Source organism: Myodes glareolus, chromosome 3, assembly GCF_982192425.1.
Source record: "Myodes glareolus chromosome 3, mMyoGla1.1, whole genome shotgun sequence".
Lineage (NCBI taxonomy): Eukaryota > Metazoa > Chordata > Mammalia > Rodentia > Cricetidae > Myodes > Myodes glareolus.
In genome coordinates, this window is record NC_142028.1 from 77318898 (window position 1) to 77338320 (window position 19423).

The 19423-nt window shown below is 38.5% G+C and overlaps 1 protein-coding gene across 2 annotated transcripts in view; it reads right to left on the reverse strand.

Annotated features, from left to right (window-relative positions):
- Positions 1 to 19423, reverse strand: part of Ipp (intracisternal A particle-promoted polypeptide) — a 35799-nt gene that overhangs the window by 10322 nt on the left and 6054 nt on the right. The window contains exons 3-7 of one of the 2 annotated variants that reach the window (XM_048443946.3): positions 18949 to 19380; positions 11636 to 11791; positions 10052 to 10219; positions 5831 to 5968; positions 3475 to 3597 (exon numbers count right to left, since the gene is read on the reverse strand). In XM_048443946.3, coding sequence (XP_048299903.1) covers positions 3475 to 3597; positions 5831 to 5968; positions 10052 to 10219; positions 11636 to 11791; positions 18949 to 19380 — 1017 coding nt within the window. The remainder of the gene's footprint in view (positions 1 to 3474; positions 3598 to 5830; positions 5969 to 10051; positions 10220 to 11635; positions 11792 to 18948; positions 19381 to 19423) is intronic. The other variant, XM_048443947.3, reaches the window with a different exon arrangement.

Below are 19423 nucleotides of genomic sequence, written 5' to 3' on the forward strand. Positions count from 1 at the left end.
TTTAATAGACCTTCTGAAACTTGACAGGTGATATCTGTCAACAAAGGTTCTAGTTGGTCTTCCTAGGACTTAGCCATTATCTCAAATTTTCTCAGGGACCTCTAAAGATGCCTCCATCCATAGCCAACAGGAAACAGTGTCGAGAAAACGATGTCTACATCCCAAGAGTAGGGTTGTGGGAGGATTTTGGTCATTATTTGGTGGGTCATGGATGTTTGTTATATTTAGGGAAATATAAAAATACAGGATAAAAAGACAACTATTAATCTCAGATATTTTGCTTTGGCTTTTTTGTTTTGTTTTGTTTTGTTTTTCGAGACAGGTTTTCTCTGTAGCTTTGGAGCCTGTCCTGAAACTAGCTCTTGTAGACCAGGTTGGCCTCGAACTCACAGAGATCCACTTGCCTCTGCCTCCCAAGTGCCGGGATTAAAGGCGTGTGCCACCACTGCCCAGTGGATTTCACTTTAATAAGCATTTTTGGATTTAGAGAAGGAGAGCCACACTCCAACTCCAAAGTCAGCTTTAATCTTTAATTAGACTGGAACTACAAATAGACCATTTGCATTATATGTCTGTAGAGAACAGCAGAAATAAACATTTGGGAAGATTTATGAAATTCTATCCTGTTGGAAATGTGATATAACAATAGGCAATTTACTTTCCTTGAGACATTTTTTCTGGATGATTTGTTCCATTTCTTTAGATGTCTCATTTGTCCATTAGTCTTAGGATTCCTTAGCTGGATGCCTTTATTCTCCTGAAAAGACAGAAAAAAACCCTTCCCAACCCTAATTCTGGAAATATTCTCTTTTGGCAAGTTATACCTGATTAAATGAAAAGCATTTGTTAGTATTATAGATTAGTTTAGAATAGATGGCTGTTTGATGAACTATCATCTCTTTTATTTTTTTTTTCTGTTCATTTTTTCTTTATTTTCTCCTTTGTAGGGGATTCCTGGATTTGACAATGGCATACAAGGATCCAAGGGCTTGAAAGGAGACTGTGGAAGACAAGTAATTATGTGGGCATTTGGTAGTCAGCTTGCTGCATGAGGCTCTGCAGAGGCTGAGAGGTGCAAGGCCTTAGACGTAGAATAGAGAACACTTGGCTAAGTGCTTCATGTGAAAGCAGGAGGACCTGAGTTCAAATCCCCAGTACACACTTTAAAAGGTGGATGTTGTGGCATACACCTGTAATCCTAGCGCTGGGCAAGAAGATCCGGGGCACTTTTGCCAGATAGTACCCCTGAATCTGTGAACTTCAGCTCCAGTTAGAGACCCTGCGATACATTGTGTTTTCTGAGCAGATGCAGTTTATGAAACCAGCTCTTATCCTCCATCAGGAAAGGGTTTTTGCATCTGGAAGCACACCCATGTTCTTCACAAGGCTTTATCAGTTGGGCAGCTCACATCCTGTGACTTCGGTGATCTGGGCAGGAGTGGGCCTATCATCTCTTTTAATTAAGAATTGTTTCTTGTTCAAATAAAATCTTTTATCAATTTTGATGGTATCCATAGCTTTTCTTCTCCTGTACAAACAAAAGCAAACCCCCTTCCCTAATGTAACACATTTACTGATTTCCATTTTGAGGTCAGTACATCTTTAAAGTATACCAGCTGATTTAATTCTGTAGTTTTTTTTTCTATTATCCAGTGTCTCTCCACAACTGTTGTTCCTTTCTCTTTAGAATTTAGAAATTCAAAATTTAATAAAGCATTATGCGATCTATTTCTGGGGGGGTCTTTATTATTCCTTTCTGTTTATTTAACACTATTTATTTAACTTTAAATTTCTTTTATTTAATCTCTTTATTTTTTTAATGTTTATTTATTTATTATGCATACAACATTCTGTCTGCGTGTATGCCTGTAGGCCAGAAGAGAGCACCAGACCTCATTACAGATGGTTGTGAACCACCATGTGGTTGCTGGGAATTGAACTCAGGACCTTTGGAAGAGCAGGCAATGCTCTTAACCACTGAGCCATCTCTCCAGCCCTTTAACTTTAAATTTTGATTTGATCTTTCTATAACTGCCTGCCCTGTAGAATTGTGTGGTATGCCTGTAATATGTTTTATATTATAATAAGCAAAAAATTGTTTAATTTTCTTAGAGACATATGCTGGAACACTATCTTTATTTGTGCAGGTATACATACCCATGATGGTCATAACTTCTAGCAAATGTATGATTACTGATTTAGCCTTTTCTGAGCTCAAAGTAGTTTCCCATTGATAATCTAAATAGATATCAATGGTGTGGTATACATATTTTAGTTTTCCAAATTCTACAAAACGAAACACATTCAGATGCCAGATTTTATTCCTTTGAATACCCTTAGGGTTACTTCCTGCAGGTAGTGGTGTTTGGTTGTATAAAGAACAAGTAGGACATTTCCTTATAATCTCCTTAGCTTGCTGCCATTTGATGGAAAAATCTTTTTTTAAACCTTTATTATTGACATTATGTTTTTTATGAAATTCTGAGGTCTTCATCACATGTCCAATCAATAATTGATTGATTCTGCATTACCTTGTGCTAGAGGGTCTGGCAGACAAGTATGGAATAGGATGTGTTATGTAAATGGGATGATGCATGTTCCTGATTATATCCTGTAACTGAATAAATAATGAAGTCAATTCTGTATCATCTGGTACAAATTCAGTGGTTCCAATATGCAAAACAACGCTGCATACTGCGAATTGGTAACTGTGTTGAGAGGTTCTTTAAACTCCCTTAGTACCATGAGAATAGCATATAATTCTGACTTTTGAACAGAATCAAAAGGGCATTGTTTTCCATTTTCCTTAAATTTTCTTTTTTGTAACCTGCCTTTCCTGACTTATATTGCATCAATATAGAATGTAGGCGCTCCAGTTATTGATATGTCCTGGAAAGTGCAAGGAAGAATCCAGTTAGTTCTCTTTATAAGTTGAATTTCTTGCTTTTGGGATAGTTGTTGCTAATTTCTCCCAAAAAATTACTACAGGCCCTTTTCCAGGGTTCACTTTCTACCCATAATTTGTCAATTTCACCATTATTTAAAGGTACTATAATTTCTGCTGGGTCAATTTCTGCTAATTGACAAAGTCTCAAATTTCCTTTTAGAATTAACTCAGAGACCTTTTCCTCATAAGTTTTTAAATTTTTTTACTTGGTTTATGTGGCAAAAAAGATCCATTCTAAGATAATATCTTCCCTCTGCATTAAAATTCCTGTAGAGGAATGCTTGGAGGGTAATATGACCAGAGAGCAGTTAAGATCCGGATCCTGCCTCTGCCTCCTGAGTGCTGGGATAAAAGGCATGTGTCACCACCGTCCAACCCAAATCTATTTTTTAACATGACTTCTATATTTTCAAAATTATTATACTAATCAAGGTCAATTCTAAGCCAACACACACATACATACATATATACCAAATGTAAATGCTGAATGCAAGTAACTGGACAGAAAAATATCTTAAAGGCATTACCTTGCATTTCACAGCACCCAAAGTAGTAGCGAGGCACAGCCATGTTGCCAACAACTTCCCATTTATTTTCATCAGGATCAAATCGTTCAATGGTGTTGCCAATCTCAGCTCCAACCCACCCACCTGGAACAAAACAAAAACTAATCATTTCTGAGATAAAGGAATCTTGTTTATGACAAAGATTTTAGAAACCACCTAATCCAACTATTTCATATTACAGATAAGTCCACAGAAAACAGAGTGATCTGTCCAAGTTGACATGAAAAATCAGGATATAATCATAAGTAAAGTTCAGATTTGCTCATTACAGAGTAAAACAAACAGAAAAAATTAGTATAGTATGAGAATATGAATTTTCCAAAAATTTTTTAAAATTTTTGTAAGTTTCACTACATAACCCTGGCAATTCTGGAACCCACAGAGACCTGCCTGCATCTGCCTCCAGAGTGCTAGGATTAAAGATATAAATAACAACCAAGAGATGATGGCTCACACCTTTAATCCCAGCACTTAGGAGGCAGAGGCAAAAGTACATATCTATGAGTTCAAGGCTAGCCTGATCTACAAAGCAAGTTCTAGGACAGTTAGTGCTATACAGAGAAATCCTGTCTCCAAAAACCTTAAAAAAAAAAGATATGCACTAATACACCTGGCCCCAAAACTGTTTTTTTCTTTTCTTCTGTTCTTTCATTCATTCTTTCCTTATTTTTTTAACTTTATTTTATTTTTTTAATACAAGGTCTCACCATGTAGCTCCGGCTGTCCTGAAACTCACTATGTAGACCAGACTGGCCTTAAACTCACAGAGATCCGCCTGTCTCTGCCTCCTGGGTGCTGGGTTCAGGCATGGTCTACCACACCCTGCTCACCCAAATTAGTTTTTAACATGACTTCTATACCTTCAAAATTGTTAATACTTATCAAGGTCAATTCTAAACCAAACCACAGTATACTGCTTATTTAGGATGAATTTAGAGACTTCAAAAAGGCTTTTCATTTTTCTAAATATTCTCCAGGTTTGTTTGAGACAGGGCATCACTATGTACCCCTTGCTGCCCTAAAGCTCACTGTATGCACCAGGCTGGCCTTGAACGCAGAGAGATCTGCCTGCTTCTGCCTCCGGGTCAGTTATTTTTGTGTTGTGCTTATTTTTTTAAGTTAGTTTATTTTTTATTATTTGTTAGTTATTATTTTATTTTTTGAAATTATAATGATTTCTTCCTTCTCTTTCCTCCCTTCAAACTCTCCTATATACTCTTTCTTGATTTCTATAAATTCATGGCCTCTTTTTTATTAGTTATATATATTTATATATATTCCTAAATATTTAAATACAACCTGTTCAAGCTACATGTTACTTGTATGTATGTTTTCAAGGTTGACCATTTGGTATTGGATGTATTCTTCCCTGGGGGAGGTTATTTCTCCTTCCTCAGCATCTCTTGGTTGCCAGTAATTCTTTTTGTAGAGTAGAGGCCCTGTGGGCTGCCCTGCATCCATGTTAGCACTTCTGCGGCTGCTGTCCTTCTTCAGCTCATGTGTCAGCAGCCATTTTGGTGAGACATTACAGTGTATCCGACATTCCTAGAAGACAGTCTCAGCAACCTGACCTACACTCTTTCCATTCCCTCTTCGGCAATGACCCCCGAGCATTAGGTGCGAGTGTTTTGTATTTTGAGAGTGGTACTACATATCTCATGCTGGCCTGGAATTCACTGTGTAGGGTGTTTGCTGTAATCCACGAGAGTGCCAGCTCCAGAGTACTGGCCCTTCTCCACGTAGCACAGCCAACACCTATAGTTATAGTTATAGCACTCAAGAAGGAGAAGCAAGAGAATGGCAAGTTCAGTGTTTCTAGGGCAGCCTGAACTACAAAGTGAGATCTTATCTTAAAAACAAAACAACACAAACAAACAAACAAAAACTTACAAAGCTAAAAAGATATGCTTGTTTTTTTTTTCCCCACGGTCTCACTATGGCCTGGAACTTACTACATAAACTAGACTGGCCTTGAACCACCAGAGATACACCTTGACTCTTCCAGCCCTAAATCTAGATGCAAATTTCTTTTTAAATTTATTTATTTATTTATCATGTATACAACATTTTTTCCATGTATGCCTGCAGACCAGAAGAGGGCACCAGATCTCATTATAGATGACTGTGAGCCACCATGTGGTGGTGGCTGGGAATTGAACTCAGGACCTCTGGAAGAGCAGTCAGTGCTCTTAACCTCTGAGCCATCTCTCCAGCCCTAGATGCAAATTTCTTATGCCAGTAAGGAACATCTCTAGAGTTGTCAGAGCCCAAGAATTTAATTAATATCAGTTGTTCTTAGATCAAACAGCATAATTACCCAAAGCATAGATAGCCCCGTAGCACACACATACTCCCAAGCCACAGCGGGGGTGATTCATTGAAGCAACAGTTGTCCACTGTTTAGTAACAGGGTCATAGCATTCAGTACAGTCAAAAATCATTGAATCCTTTTCACCTGATTAAAAAAACAGACATCAGGTTTAGTGATGCTGAAAGATAGAATTAGAATACAATATTCATCAGCATTAACATTCTCTGTTTTCAGAAATCAATCATTATGTCTAATTTTAAAATAGTCATTAAAATTCTTTGCCTAGCAAGTAATATTTTTAATTCAAAGCACTGACAATTATTAAAGACCATTACTGTTGGGGAATACCATTTTCAGGTGTGTGGACTTTTGTTTACACTGCATTTGTTGAACTCTGTGAAGCTGTTACTGTGCCTGTCTAAAACACCTGACGGTCTAATAAAGAGATGAACGGCCAATAGCGAAGCAGAAGCAAGGATAGGCATGGCTGGCAGTCAGTATGAACAGAAGGAGAAATTAGGAAGAAGGGGAGGAAACTAGGGGCCAGCCACCAGGCCAGCCATAGAGTAAGGAGGAAAATAAGATAAACAGAAGATAGAAAGATAAAAATCCAGAGGCAAAATATAGACAGGATAATTTAAGAAAAGTGGACAAGAAACAAACCAAGCTAAGGCTAGACATTTATCACTAAGAATAAGCTTCTTATTTGGGAGGTGGGTGGTAGCCCCTCAAAAAGCCAAAAGAGAAAAAACACTTCACAACAACTTATGGAACAAAGGCACAGGACTTTCTATTTATTTCTAACTCCACCACTTAAACAATTCATGTAAATTTTGAGGAAACAATTTTTATTTTAACACTTCCATTTCATAGCCGGGTGGTGGTGGCACATGCCTTTAATCCCAGCACTTGGGAGGCAGAGGCAGGCAGACCTCTGTGAGTTCGAGGTCAGTCTGGTCTACAAGAGCTAGTTTCAGGACAGCCTCATAAACTACAGAGAAACCCTGTCTCGAAAAACAAAAACAAAAACCAAAAAACTCCCATTTCTTTTCAGGTAATAATTTAGGTTTACAGCCTGGCACAACTTGATTTTAAAGTAATTATAATCCATATGTAGAAACAACAAAATAAAATTTTAGAAACTATTTTTTTTTTAAAGTGTAAGTCCCATTTTATTTTCCCCAGGTATCTTTTTCTTCTGTCTTTATGAAGCCGCCTCTATCCAGGAGCTTTGGTGGAGGTCATGGGGAAGCAGGCCTAGACCGTGGTGGGGGTGTTCAGTCCTTTCAGGCGGCACAAGATCGATTCCTGACTACCTTACTACGAATAGCACAGCTCACGCAATAATGCAGCTTGACATAGAGTTTGGGAAGCACATAAGCATAGAAACACTTCCTGCACCTATGTGTCCGACAGCAGCAGCCTCTGCACTGTTCCCAATGTCGAACTGCTTAACGGCCTTGTCCTGGGGGCACACACTGGGTGCAGTTTGTGCAGGGAATGGAGTGTACATGGCCACAGGCCTTTTTGGCAAGACCATCATTTCTTTTTTTTTTTTTTTTTGTCATCTTAGAGCCAAGACCCAAAAGAGGAAGAAACTATGTTTTTAAAATAGAATTTTAAAATACATTATACTTAATAGTTTAGGGTAGGTAGGAGAAAGTCATTTTCTTCAATAGTTTAGGCACTGGGATGTCTTCACTCTGGTAAATAATCTATGTACATGCAAGCAGCTAATAAAACCCAGTAGCAACTTCACACACACCAAAAAATGAAAGTAAGTGAGGTACTGGATGGGAAGAAGGGATATGCTTAGCATTCATCCATGAAGCCTTAGGTTCAATCTGCATAACACACACACACACACACACACACACACACACATGCACGCATATGAGCACACCAGAAATCTAACCAAAAATTAGAAAAGTACCAATTGACAGAATTTATATACTGAGATACTGGGGCATGGTGGTGCACTGCTTTATTCCCAATACTCAGGAGGCAGAGGCAAAGGAATTTCTGTGACTTCAAAGCCAGCCTATAGTGAGACCCTGTCTCAAAATAAAATTCTTAAAACGAACTAGATAAAATTCTAAATTAAGAAACATTTAGAAAAATGAAGGTGTATCATGTTCATAAACTGTTAAGAGATAGAATGGGGACTGGAGGGTTGGCTCAGCATTTAAAAGCATGTGCTGCTTTTGCAGAAGACCAGGATTCAGTTCCCAGCACCCACATGATGGCTCCCAACCATCCATAATCCCATTCCAATGGATCAATTCTCTTCTGACCTCCTCAGACATCGCACACATATGGTGCACATATATATATGTAAACAAAACACTCATAGACACAGAATAACATAAATAAGTCCTTTAAGAAATGTCAGCATGGGGCTGGGGAGATGGCTCAGTGGTTAAGAGCACTGTCTGCTCTTCCAGAGGACCCGGGTTCAATTCCCAGCAACCACATGGCAGCTCACAACTGTCTGTAATTCTAGCTCCAGGAGACCCAACACTCACGGCAAAACACCAATGTATGTAAAATATAAATAAATATTTTTTAAAAAAAAGAAATGTCAGCATAACTCTAAGAGGAGAAAAAAGACCTTATGCAGGGAGAATGAAAAAAGCCATCAAGGGTAATGGAATACACATGAAATAAAAGCAAAAGGGAGGACTACTGGGGATGAAGAGGATCAGCAAGAAGGAGAAGGAAGAGGACAATAGGGGAGGAAGACAAATGTCATAATGAAACAGATGACTGTGGGTCAACCTAAAAACTCAATTGTAAAAAGTTTATGTAAAGATGATAATTATCCATAAACTAATATAGATTTTTATTTTATTTTTTGGTTTTCCGAGACAAGGTTTCTCTAAATAACAGTGCTGGCTATCCTGGAACTAGTTCTGTAGACCAGGCTAGCCTTGACTTCACAAAGATCTATCTGCTTCTGCCTCTTGAGTGCTGGAATTAAGTGCATGCACCACTACTGTCTGGCTCAATCCAATTCTTAAAATGTATTTAAAAGCAATTCCAAAATTGGTATAGCCACCCCTCCAAAAAATTAGTTTGTCACTGCTTTGAAAATGTCTTAAAATTGAATTTCAATGTGTTATAATTTACATTTTATGATTTACTATGACATATATCAATTTAAATAAAAACATATGGAAATTGTGGAAAAAAATTGACAAAGAAGTTTGTGGTAGTTTAAAAAGGAATGGTTCCGATAGGCTCAGATATTTCAATGGCTGGTCAATGGGAAGGGATTAGGAAGTGTGGCCTTTTGGAGGAAGTATATCATTGGGGGGGGGGGATTTCAAATGATAAAGCCAGGCCAGTGTCTCTCACAGTGGCCAGAGGAGACAGATCTTAGCATCTCCAGCACCATGTCTGCTTGTGTGCTCTCATGTGGCCCACCATGCTGATTATGGACTAAAACCTCTGACAGTGTAAGCCAGCCCCAATTAAATGTTTTCCTTTATAAGAATTGTCATGGCCATTGTGTCTGTTCACAACAATGAAACTCACTAAGTGGTAGTGATTGTCTCACATACATGAGGGCCTAAGATCAATCATTCAGTACTTAAGGAACAAAAAAGGATGTTTAATGCTTTGTTCTGACCCTGTAGGCAAATCATTACCATCCAGTATATGGCAAATCATGGGAGGAAATACAGATTTGGGAGAAAATACAGGCATGTTAAATATGAAGTACATACTGGCATATAGGTCAAATTCAAAGAGATGGTTATATTTTATAAGTAAATAATTTTTCATTAAAAACACCTAATGAGTTCGAGGCCAGCCTGGTCTACAAGAGCTAGTTCCAGGGGGCTGGAGAGATGGCTCAAAGGTTAAGAGCACTGACTGCTCTTCCAGAGGTCCTGAGTTCAATTCCCAGCAACCACATGGTGGCTCACGGCCATCTGTAATGAGATCTGGTGCCCTCTTCTGGTATGCAAGCAAACATGGAAGGAATGTTGTATACATAATAAATAAATAAATCTTAAAAAAAAAAAAAAAGAGCTAGTTCCAGGACAGGCTCCAAAGCCACAGAGAAACCCTGTCTCAAAAAACTAAAAGAGCAAAACAAAACAAAACAAAAAACATCTAATGAAGAGGGGAGGAAAAAAAAAATAGTTAAGATGATCAAAGTACATAATACAAAGTACATAGCCAAGTAGATTAATGAGAGAAATGAGATATTTTTATTGTTACCTCCAATAGCGTAGACCATCCCTCCCAAAACGGCTACTCCAAGTCCACATCGAGCCTGGTGAAGTGAAGATACAGTGGTCCAGTACTGACTAAACGTATCAAAACGTTCTACACAGCTGAGGGCTCTGCTATCACTCCAACGGCCCCCCTGCAAGCGTGTATATCCACCTAAACAGAAAATGAAAAAATACACAGCAAACCACTTATGCTCAATATAAAAACAGAAGTAATAAAAATATCCAGGCCCCTGTATCTAAAGATTTATACAACTTAGAGCTTGTCACCTCTATAAAAATAGTATATAAAATGTGTAACTCTTAATTATGCCAAGTCCTGACTTACACGCAATGGTTAACCTCAGTGTTTTACAACATGATCTCAGTTATAATAAAAGGCTGTATAAAATATACATCAGGCAATATTCTTTGTCTAATTATAAAGTCTCATTATGATTTTTATATGTCGCAATTAAAAAATTAAAAATAGGGGCGGTGGGGGGCTGGGGAAATGGCTTAGAGGTTAAGGACACTGCCAGTTCCTCCAGAGGACCCGGGTTCAATTCCCAGCACCCACATGGCAGTTTACAACTGTCTGTAGCCCCAGTTCCAGGGGAATCTGATACCTTCACACCAATTCACATAAAGTTTAAAAATTAAACTTTTTTAAGAGATTCACAGGTGGATCTCTGTGAATTCAAGGTCAGCTTGGTCTACAAGAGCTAGTTCCAGGACAGGCTCCAAACCTACAGAGAAACCCTGCCTTGAAAAACAATAAACAAAAACAAACAAACAAACAAAATTTAATTAATTCACTTGTTTAGGTTTTTTGGTTTGCTTGTTTTTGTTTTTTGAGACAGGTTTCTCTGTGTAACAGTCCTGGCTGTCCCAGAATTCACTTTGTAGACCAGATTGGCCTCAAACTCACAGACATCTGCCTACTTCTGTCTCCCAAGTGCTGGGAATTAAGGCATGCGCCACCACCACTCAGCTTATTAAGTTTTTCTTTTTTAAAGATAGTGTCATATTGTAGCCTCAGTTGACCCAGAACTCATTATGTAACCCAAGCTGGCTTTCAGTTTACTGCACTCCTGCCTCAGCCTCAGAATGCTGGAATTGTATGCATGAACCATTATACCTGGCAAAATTTTAACTTTTACAGAAATATTTCTTGTGTTGGTGAGGTAACTCAGCAGGTAAAAGCAAATGGCTGTGCAGTCTGGTGACCTGAATTCAGTCCCTACAAAGTGGAATGAGAAAACCACTTCCTATAAGGTGTCATTGAATATCCACTCACATACCATGATGCACATATGTGCACACACAGAATAAATACATAAATATGTAGACAGTCATTTGATGGTAACTAGGTAATCAGAGACCAAAGATTTAGAACATCAAAGGAAATATTGAATGAAAAACTATTAAGTTTTAAATGTGTACATCCTATTATGCAAATTTAATTTACTAACCTTAAGCCTAAGCATGAAAATAAATGTTTCTGAGTTATAACTACACAGTAATAACAACAAACTTTTAAAAAGCTCTTATCTTAAAATAATTTCTATTATTTTTCAGAGTTTCTTACCTACTGCATACAGGTATTTTCTTGCTTTCTTCCGAGGTCGAACTTTGGATGTCTGCAGAAAACTACAAAACTTGTTCTCTTTGGGAGACTTGCAGACCTCACAATATTCTTTCAGAAGTGTTTGCAATGCAACTCGAAGATTAAAATCAGATACTCCTAAACAGTATTTAAAAAGACAGTGTTTTAAAAGACTTTCAGAGAGTACTGAAAAGACACATTTCCTGGCCAGTCAGAGCAGCACAAGCTGTTAACTGCTGCACTCAGGAGGCAGAGGCATGAGGATCTCTTCAAGTTCCAGGCTAGCCTGGTATAAATAGTGAGACACAGTCTCAAAAAAGAAAAACAAACAAACAACAGCAACTAAAAACAAGGAAAATACTGTAATCATCGGTGTTGGAGAGAGGATTAAAGGAGTGTTCTGCTCTTGCAGAGGATCTGTTTCCAGTTTATAATTTTAGCTCAAATAGATCCATGGGTGCCCACACCCTGGAGGTACCCACACTTATATGTACATACCCACACACAGTCATACACATTATTTAAGATAAAATTCCTTAAAGGGAGGCTGGAGGGATGGTTCAGCAGTTAAGAGCCCTGGCTGTTATTCTAGAGGACCCGGGTTCAGTTCCTAACACCCACATGGTAGCTCATAACTCTCTACAACTCCAGTTCTAAGGAATCCAACACCTTCACACAGACGTACATGTAACCAAAACACCAATGAACATAAAATAAATAAATCGTTAAAAAAATAAATCCTTAAAAAACAAAAAGCCAAACTTATTTATCAAGCAACAGATTGTTTATTACAATAAAAAAATATTAGTTTTAGCACTGCTGCTAAGGGATATATTTTCCTTAAACCTATCCAAACGTTTTAAAGAGTCCAGTGAGATGACTCAACAGGTTAAGGCACCTGCTGCCAAGTCTGAAGACCTCATTTATCTAGAGAAACCTACATCGTGGAAGAAGAGAACCAACTCCTCAGACTGTCTGCTGACCGCCACTCATACTGAGGTGTATATATGCTTGAATCCCCCCACACACAAACACACACCAAAAATGTAATTTAGAGGCTTTTAAAAAAATATTTTAAAAAACTATGCTGGGCAGGAGAGGCAGAGGCAGGTGGATTTCTGTGAGTTTGAGGTCAGCCTGGACTACAGAGTGAGCTCCAGGACAGCCAAGGTTACAGAGAAACCCTGTCTTGAAAAAATATATATCTATGAGCCAGGCAGGGGTGGCACACACCTTTATCCCAGCACTCGGGAGGCAGAGGCAGAGAGATTTCTGGAAGTTGGAGGCCAGCCTGGTCTACATAGTGAGTTCCAGGTCAGCAAGGGCTATACAGAAAAACCCATCTTGAAAAACAACAAAAAATTGCACTCATGTATAATAGTTTCCAAATAAAGATGAAAAAAAATGAACTAAGTTCACATTTATCAGGGTCAGGTTCAATGGGAAGGCACTTGCCTAACATGTGAGTACCTGGGTTCAAGTTGCCGGGCGATAGTGTCGCACACCTTTAATCCCAGCACTCGGGAGGCAGAGGCAGGCAGATTTCTGTGAATTCAAGGACAGCCTGGGCTACAAGAGCTAGTTCCAGGACAGGCTCCAAAGCTACAGAGAAACCCTGTCTCGAAAAAACAAAAAACAAACAAAAAAAACTGGGTTCAAGCCTCAACACTAAAAAATACCACTATCTAAGAAAATGCTGATTAGTCAAGGGTTATTTATAAAATCAATAACAAAAAGAAAATATATTTTTGTTATAAACTTTCAAAAACGATAAGGCAGGAGGCTGGAAAGATGGCTCAGAAGTTAAGAGCCCTGGCTGTTCTTTCCATGAGTTCAATTCCCAGCAACTACATGGTGGCTCATAACCACCTATAATGAGATCTGGTGCCCTCTGTCATGCAAGCAGAACACTGTGTACACAATAAACAAATTAATCGTTTTTAAAAAATGATAAGACAAAGTAAGAAACAAATTAAAAATCCTTTTTCTTTTCTTTTTTTGTTTTGTTTTGTTTTCAGTTTTTCAAGACAGCGTTTCTCTGTGTAGCCTTGGCTGTTTTGGAACTCACTCTGTAGGTCAGGCTATCCTCAAACTCACAGAGATCTGCTTGCCTCTGCCTCCAGAGCGCTGGGATTAGAGGCGTGTGCACACATACACACAAATGTAAGAAAAAGTGTAAGAGAAAAGATTTATTTAACAAATACAAGTTGGAGCTGAAGAGATGGCTCAGAGGTTAAGAGCTCTTCCGGAGGTCCTGAGTTCAATTCCCAGCAACCACATGGTGGCTCACAACCATTTGTAATGAGAGCTGGTTCCCTCTTCTGGCCTGCAAGCAAACATGGAGGCTGAACACTGTGTACATAATAAATAAATAAATCTTTAAAAAAAAAAAGGCATGTACCACCACGGCCCAGCAAAAATCTTTTAAATTTTTACAATTAATTTTATTTATGTATCTGGGTACTTTGTCTGCATGCGTGTCTGTGCACCATGTGTGCCTGCCCACAAACCGGTGTTTCAAGTCCCACTTTGTTTTCTTAGCGCTGCTTCTTCTCTATACTCCTGTTTCATAAAATTTATAATTTTCAAGTAACTCTACTGTCTGGGTTTCAAGAGGAATGCATTTCTGTTTATGGCTAATCTCCCCCTCCCCCACCCAACTCCCCACCCAGGCTGAATTCTTCAATTTCTTTTTCTTCTTTTCCCAGGAATCTACTTCAATAGATGTAATTTTTTTATCTTGTTTACATGGCCTCCTTATTGAAACCCTGCTCTGACAAAGAGCTAATTCTCCCTCTCACTCTTTTTATCTTAGTACAATTACTTTGTACTCTGCAGTATAAAGTTTGAGTTAGACACGTTGTATACTCACTGTCCTTCTAGCCTGAAACATGAGGACAGTGAAATAAGGCTGTGCTGATTATTTTTTTTCCTCAATTTTCTCTGCTTTGCTTTTCAGTTATTCATTCTTCCCCCAAATTACTCATTGATTAGCTGGGCATGGTGGCACACACACACACACACACACACACACACACCCCAGGTTCAAAAAAGATGACTCCCAAATGATATTTAAAAGCCCTAAGAAATTGCACACAAAATACTTCTCCAAAGTAAAGGAAAACTTAAACTTATTGTGTTTGTTTTTGAAGAAGCTTCTGTTTGAGACAGGACCGTACTTTTTAGTCCAGGCTGACTAGAGCTCACTAAGAAGTCTAGACTGGCCTCCGATTTGCAGTTGATTGTTCTGTCTTTGTCACCTGTGTACTGGGGTTACACAATGTACCCCCACACTCACAAGAACTTTTAAAAAGAAAGAAAATATGGTAGAATCTAATAAAAAAAAGCAAAGTTCAAAACAAAACAACAATAATAACACCAAGAACAATGCAAGAATTCTTAAGGCATTCAACCAGAAAAAAAAGAAATCACTGAAAACAAAAACAAACCTGTCTTACAGGTTGGAGACAAGACTCAGTGGGTCACAGCATTTACCACCAAGCCTGAAGAACCCAAGTTCAGTCCTTGAGACCCACAAGGTAGAAGAAAAGAATCTATACCTACAAGTTGTCCTCTGACCTTCACATGCATTCTCATAACCCAAGGCCAACCCTACAAAATAACATACCCTCCCCCCAAAAAACCTATGCATAACCAAATTCAAAAAGAACAGGAATATCATCATAACTAAGTAATATTATACTAACCTAAATTTAATTTTAAGAAGCAACACCCAAGAATTTTCAAATTGAAAGGATTCAGGAACTACAACAGTCATGTTTGCTGGGCAGTGGTGGCGCACACCTTTAATCCTAGCACTTGGGAGGCAAAGTTAGGCAAGATAGGCTCCGTTGCCATACAGAAAAACCCTGTCTTGAAAAAAAAACAAACAAAAAACCAACCATGTTCTTCTAGAAAAAAGGTGTAGTGGTGTATGCTTTTAATTCAAGCACTCAGGAGGCTGAGGCAGATGGATCTCTGTGAGTTAGAGGCCAACCTGGTCTACATAGAGAATTCCAGGACAATCAAAGTTCCATAGAGAGACCCTATCTCAAAAAAAAACAAGCTAAATCAAAAGAAAGAAGTACCTGATAAAATTAGATCAAAAGACAAAGTAAAACATATATATGAAAGTCCAGTCAACCCATGGAGCTCAACAGTTAAGAACATTTAATGTTTTTGCAGAGGACTAAGTTCAGTTCTTAGAGCCCAGAGGGGGCCTCATAACTATCTGTAGCTCCAGTTTCAGAGAATCTGACCCCTCCTCTTTTTGCCTCCTTAGGCACCAGGCATACACATGCTACATAGACAAAACACCCACACATAAAAATTTAAATAATAAAAAGTAATTTTTAATCTGGCCAACCCAAACAATGAATAAAAAATGAAAATATGGTAATGGAAATACCATACTTGAAGCTGAATATGGCATTATGTGCCTATAATCCAGCACTTGAGAGATGGAGTCAGGAGGAACATAGTGTAAGATCATTCTTCACTATATATTGAGTTAATGACCAACCTGAGCTACATGTGATCCTGTCTTGTTTTGTTTTATTTTGTTGGGTTTTTTTGTTTGTTTGTTTATTTGTCTTGTTTTTCGAGACAGGGTTTCTCTGTAGCTTTAGAGCCTGTCCTGAAACTAGCTCTGTAGACCAGGCTGGCCTCGAACTCACAGAGATCCCCCTGCCTCTGCTTCCCAAGTGCTGGGATTAAAGGCGTGCGCCACCACCGCCCGGCTTATGTGATCCTGTTTTAAACACATAAACCATAACTGATAATCGATCAGCATCAAAATCATCAGAATAAAGAGATAAAGGCAAAGAGCCAAGGACTCAGGATTGCAAACATAAAAATAAGTGATGCCTACAAACCTTGAGGGCCTTGGCAGAAAAGTAGATGGAAAAAAATAAAAGCGCTAAGTGCCCAATTGTTCTTAGCAGAGAGTTGTTATTGTTTAAAATTAAAACTATAATTTTTGTTTGTTTGTTTGTTTTTCGAGACAGGATTTCTCTGTATTGCCCTGGCTGTCCTGGAATTCGCTCTGTAGACTGGGCTGGCCTCCAATGATCCATCTACCTCTGCCTCCTGAGTGCTGAAATTAAAAGTATGCGCCAAACCTAAAGTGTTGTTATTGTTTTAAGACAATCTTGCATTATATCCTATTCCAGGCTGTAACTTGCTATGTAACTCAATATGACCTCAAATGGCAATCCTGTGTCAGCCCAAGTGCTAGGTATTACATGCATGAGCCACCTGGGCTGTGTCAAACTGGCTATTCATGTGTGTCTGACTCTATTGTTAGGTGGCTGATCTTTGCTATACTATGGACTGAACCCTTGCTTTTTCATATACTCCATCACCGAACTACACTCAAAGACCAGCTGTTAACTGCAGCTTTTAAAGATTTATTTCATTTTTAATCATGTGTGTGTGTTTTCTTTCTACTCCTGTTACTTCAGAACCAGAAACCCCACCAGGAAAATTGGGAGTTTCAGCCAGCCTAGACTATACATTAAAGCAAAAAAAAAATCCCCAACAACGAAAAAAACAAAGAAGAAAATGCAACCTGAAAATGATTCAAAGTTTACACAGAAGTCATAATATAATATCAATATAAAACTCAACTCAAGCCCTGTGGTGGTGGTGCACGCCTTTAATCCCAGCACTCAGGAGGCAGAGGCAGACAAATCTCTGTGAGTTGGAGGCAAGCCTGGTCTACAGAGTGAGTTCCAGGACAGTCAGAGTTACATAGTGAGACCCTGTTTTGAAAAAACAAAAACCAAAACAACAACAACAAAAAAAACCCAAACCTCAAGTTATAGCTATAGGACTTGCATTCATGTATCAAGTTTTGATTTTGTTTGTGGTTTTTAAAAGGATGGCTTCTTTGTTGATGTATTATCTATTAATTAATTTATTTAGTTATTTATTGGAGTCAGGAACTTCCCAGATAGCCCAAGTTTGGCTGGAACTTGCTATGTAAACTAGTCTGGCCTCAAACACAAATCTCTCAGCTTCCCAAGAGGAGGGTATGGGGTGAGTGGGTGTGCTACAGGCCTGTGACACCACACAAGGTTATATATTTTTTAATGTAGTTTTTATTTATTATCATTTCATTTATTGTTTTACTTATTTACTTATTTATTCATTTATTTATTTAATGTGCATGGATTCTTTTCCTGCATATGTATCTGTGCATCACTTATATGCCTGGTGCCTGAGGATGCCAGATGAGATTCTCTGGAAGTAGAGTTACGGATGGTTGTGAGTCACCACTTGTGTTCTGGGAATCAAATCTGTTCTTAATCACTGAATCAACTCTCTAGGGAGCCCCAGCCTCATCACTAACTCCCGTAGCTACAGATACTAAGTTTTAGTGAATATTTTAAAATTATAATAGGAAACTTCTTTTAAGGAAGGAAGGATTTATTTTGACTCACAATTTGAGGGTACAGAGTGTCATGGCAGAGAGGCATAATGGCAGCAGTGTGAGGGTGGTCATACTGCCTCTTCAATCATTAAGCAAAGAATGCTGGGCAGTGGTGGCACAAGCCTTTAATCCCAGCATTCGAAAGGCAGAGGCAGGGGATCTCTGTGAATTCAAGGCTAGACTTGTCTATAGAGCTAGTTCCAGGAAAGGTTCCAAAGATATAGAGAAACCCTGTCTTGAAGAAACCAAACAACAAAACAAAAACAAACAAACAAAAAAACCAAAAATTAAAGAAACATACAAAAAAAGAAAAGAAACCGGGCGGTGGTGGCTCACGCCTTTAATCCCAGCACTTGGGAGGCAGAGGCAGGGGGATCTCTGTGAGTTGTAGGCCAGCCTGGTCTACAAGGGCTAGTTCCAGGACAGGCTCCAAAGCTACAGAGAAACCCTGTCTCGAAAAACCAAAAAAAGAAAGAAAAGAAGCAAAGAATGATCAGAAATCATACACTGAAAAAATTGGTACTCTCATAGTAGTGCTAGCTCTAGCAGTCATTTTTCTCTACAGTACTATTATATTTTATTAATAATTAATTTCAAGAACAACACATAAGGATTTAAATGTTGTGCAACATAAAAAAAAGCCAGGTGGTGGTGGCAGACACCTTGAATCCCAGCATTTTCAAGGCAGAGGCAAGCAGATCTCCATGAGTTTGAGGCCAGTCTAGTCTACAATCAAGGCTACATAGAGAAACCCTGTCTCGAAAACATACATACATACATACACACACACACACACACACACACACATACACAAAGAAAAACTTTAGAGATCAACGAATCTTATATATAGTAAAAGAGTTACCTTCTATGTACTTTAAAAGCCTCTGAGATGGTAATAAGGGGAATCGAATTGGATCTAACACTTCTACCACATGTTTTCTTCTCTTTCCCAGGTCTTTCAGAATCCACTGCATTGCAGCTAAGAAGACTTGGTATTCATCTTCAATGCTAAGTTCCTCACTTCGTAAAATTTTGATTAGCTGATCTTTCGTAAGTGCCAGGAACTCTTCTCCACTATGAACCTCCAAGAAATGGACATGAATATAGTTTTCTGTAAATTCCAAAAGATCATGGCAGGCAATTTGCTCAGAGAACTGGAAGAGTCCAATGCAGTTCTGTGGATCAATTTGTCCTTTCAGAAAGTCACAGCAAAGATTGACAACTTCAGTCAACTGTAGCATGTCTGCTGCAACAATCAACTCCTGAACATTATTCACAGCTATGTTCACTAGTCCTAAGGAAATAGGAAGATAAAATAGTCAATAAATCAAAACAAG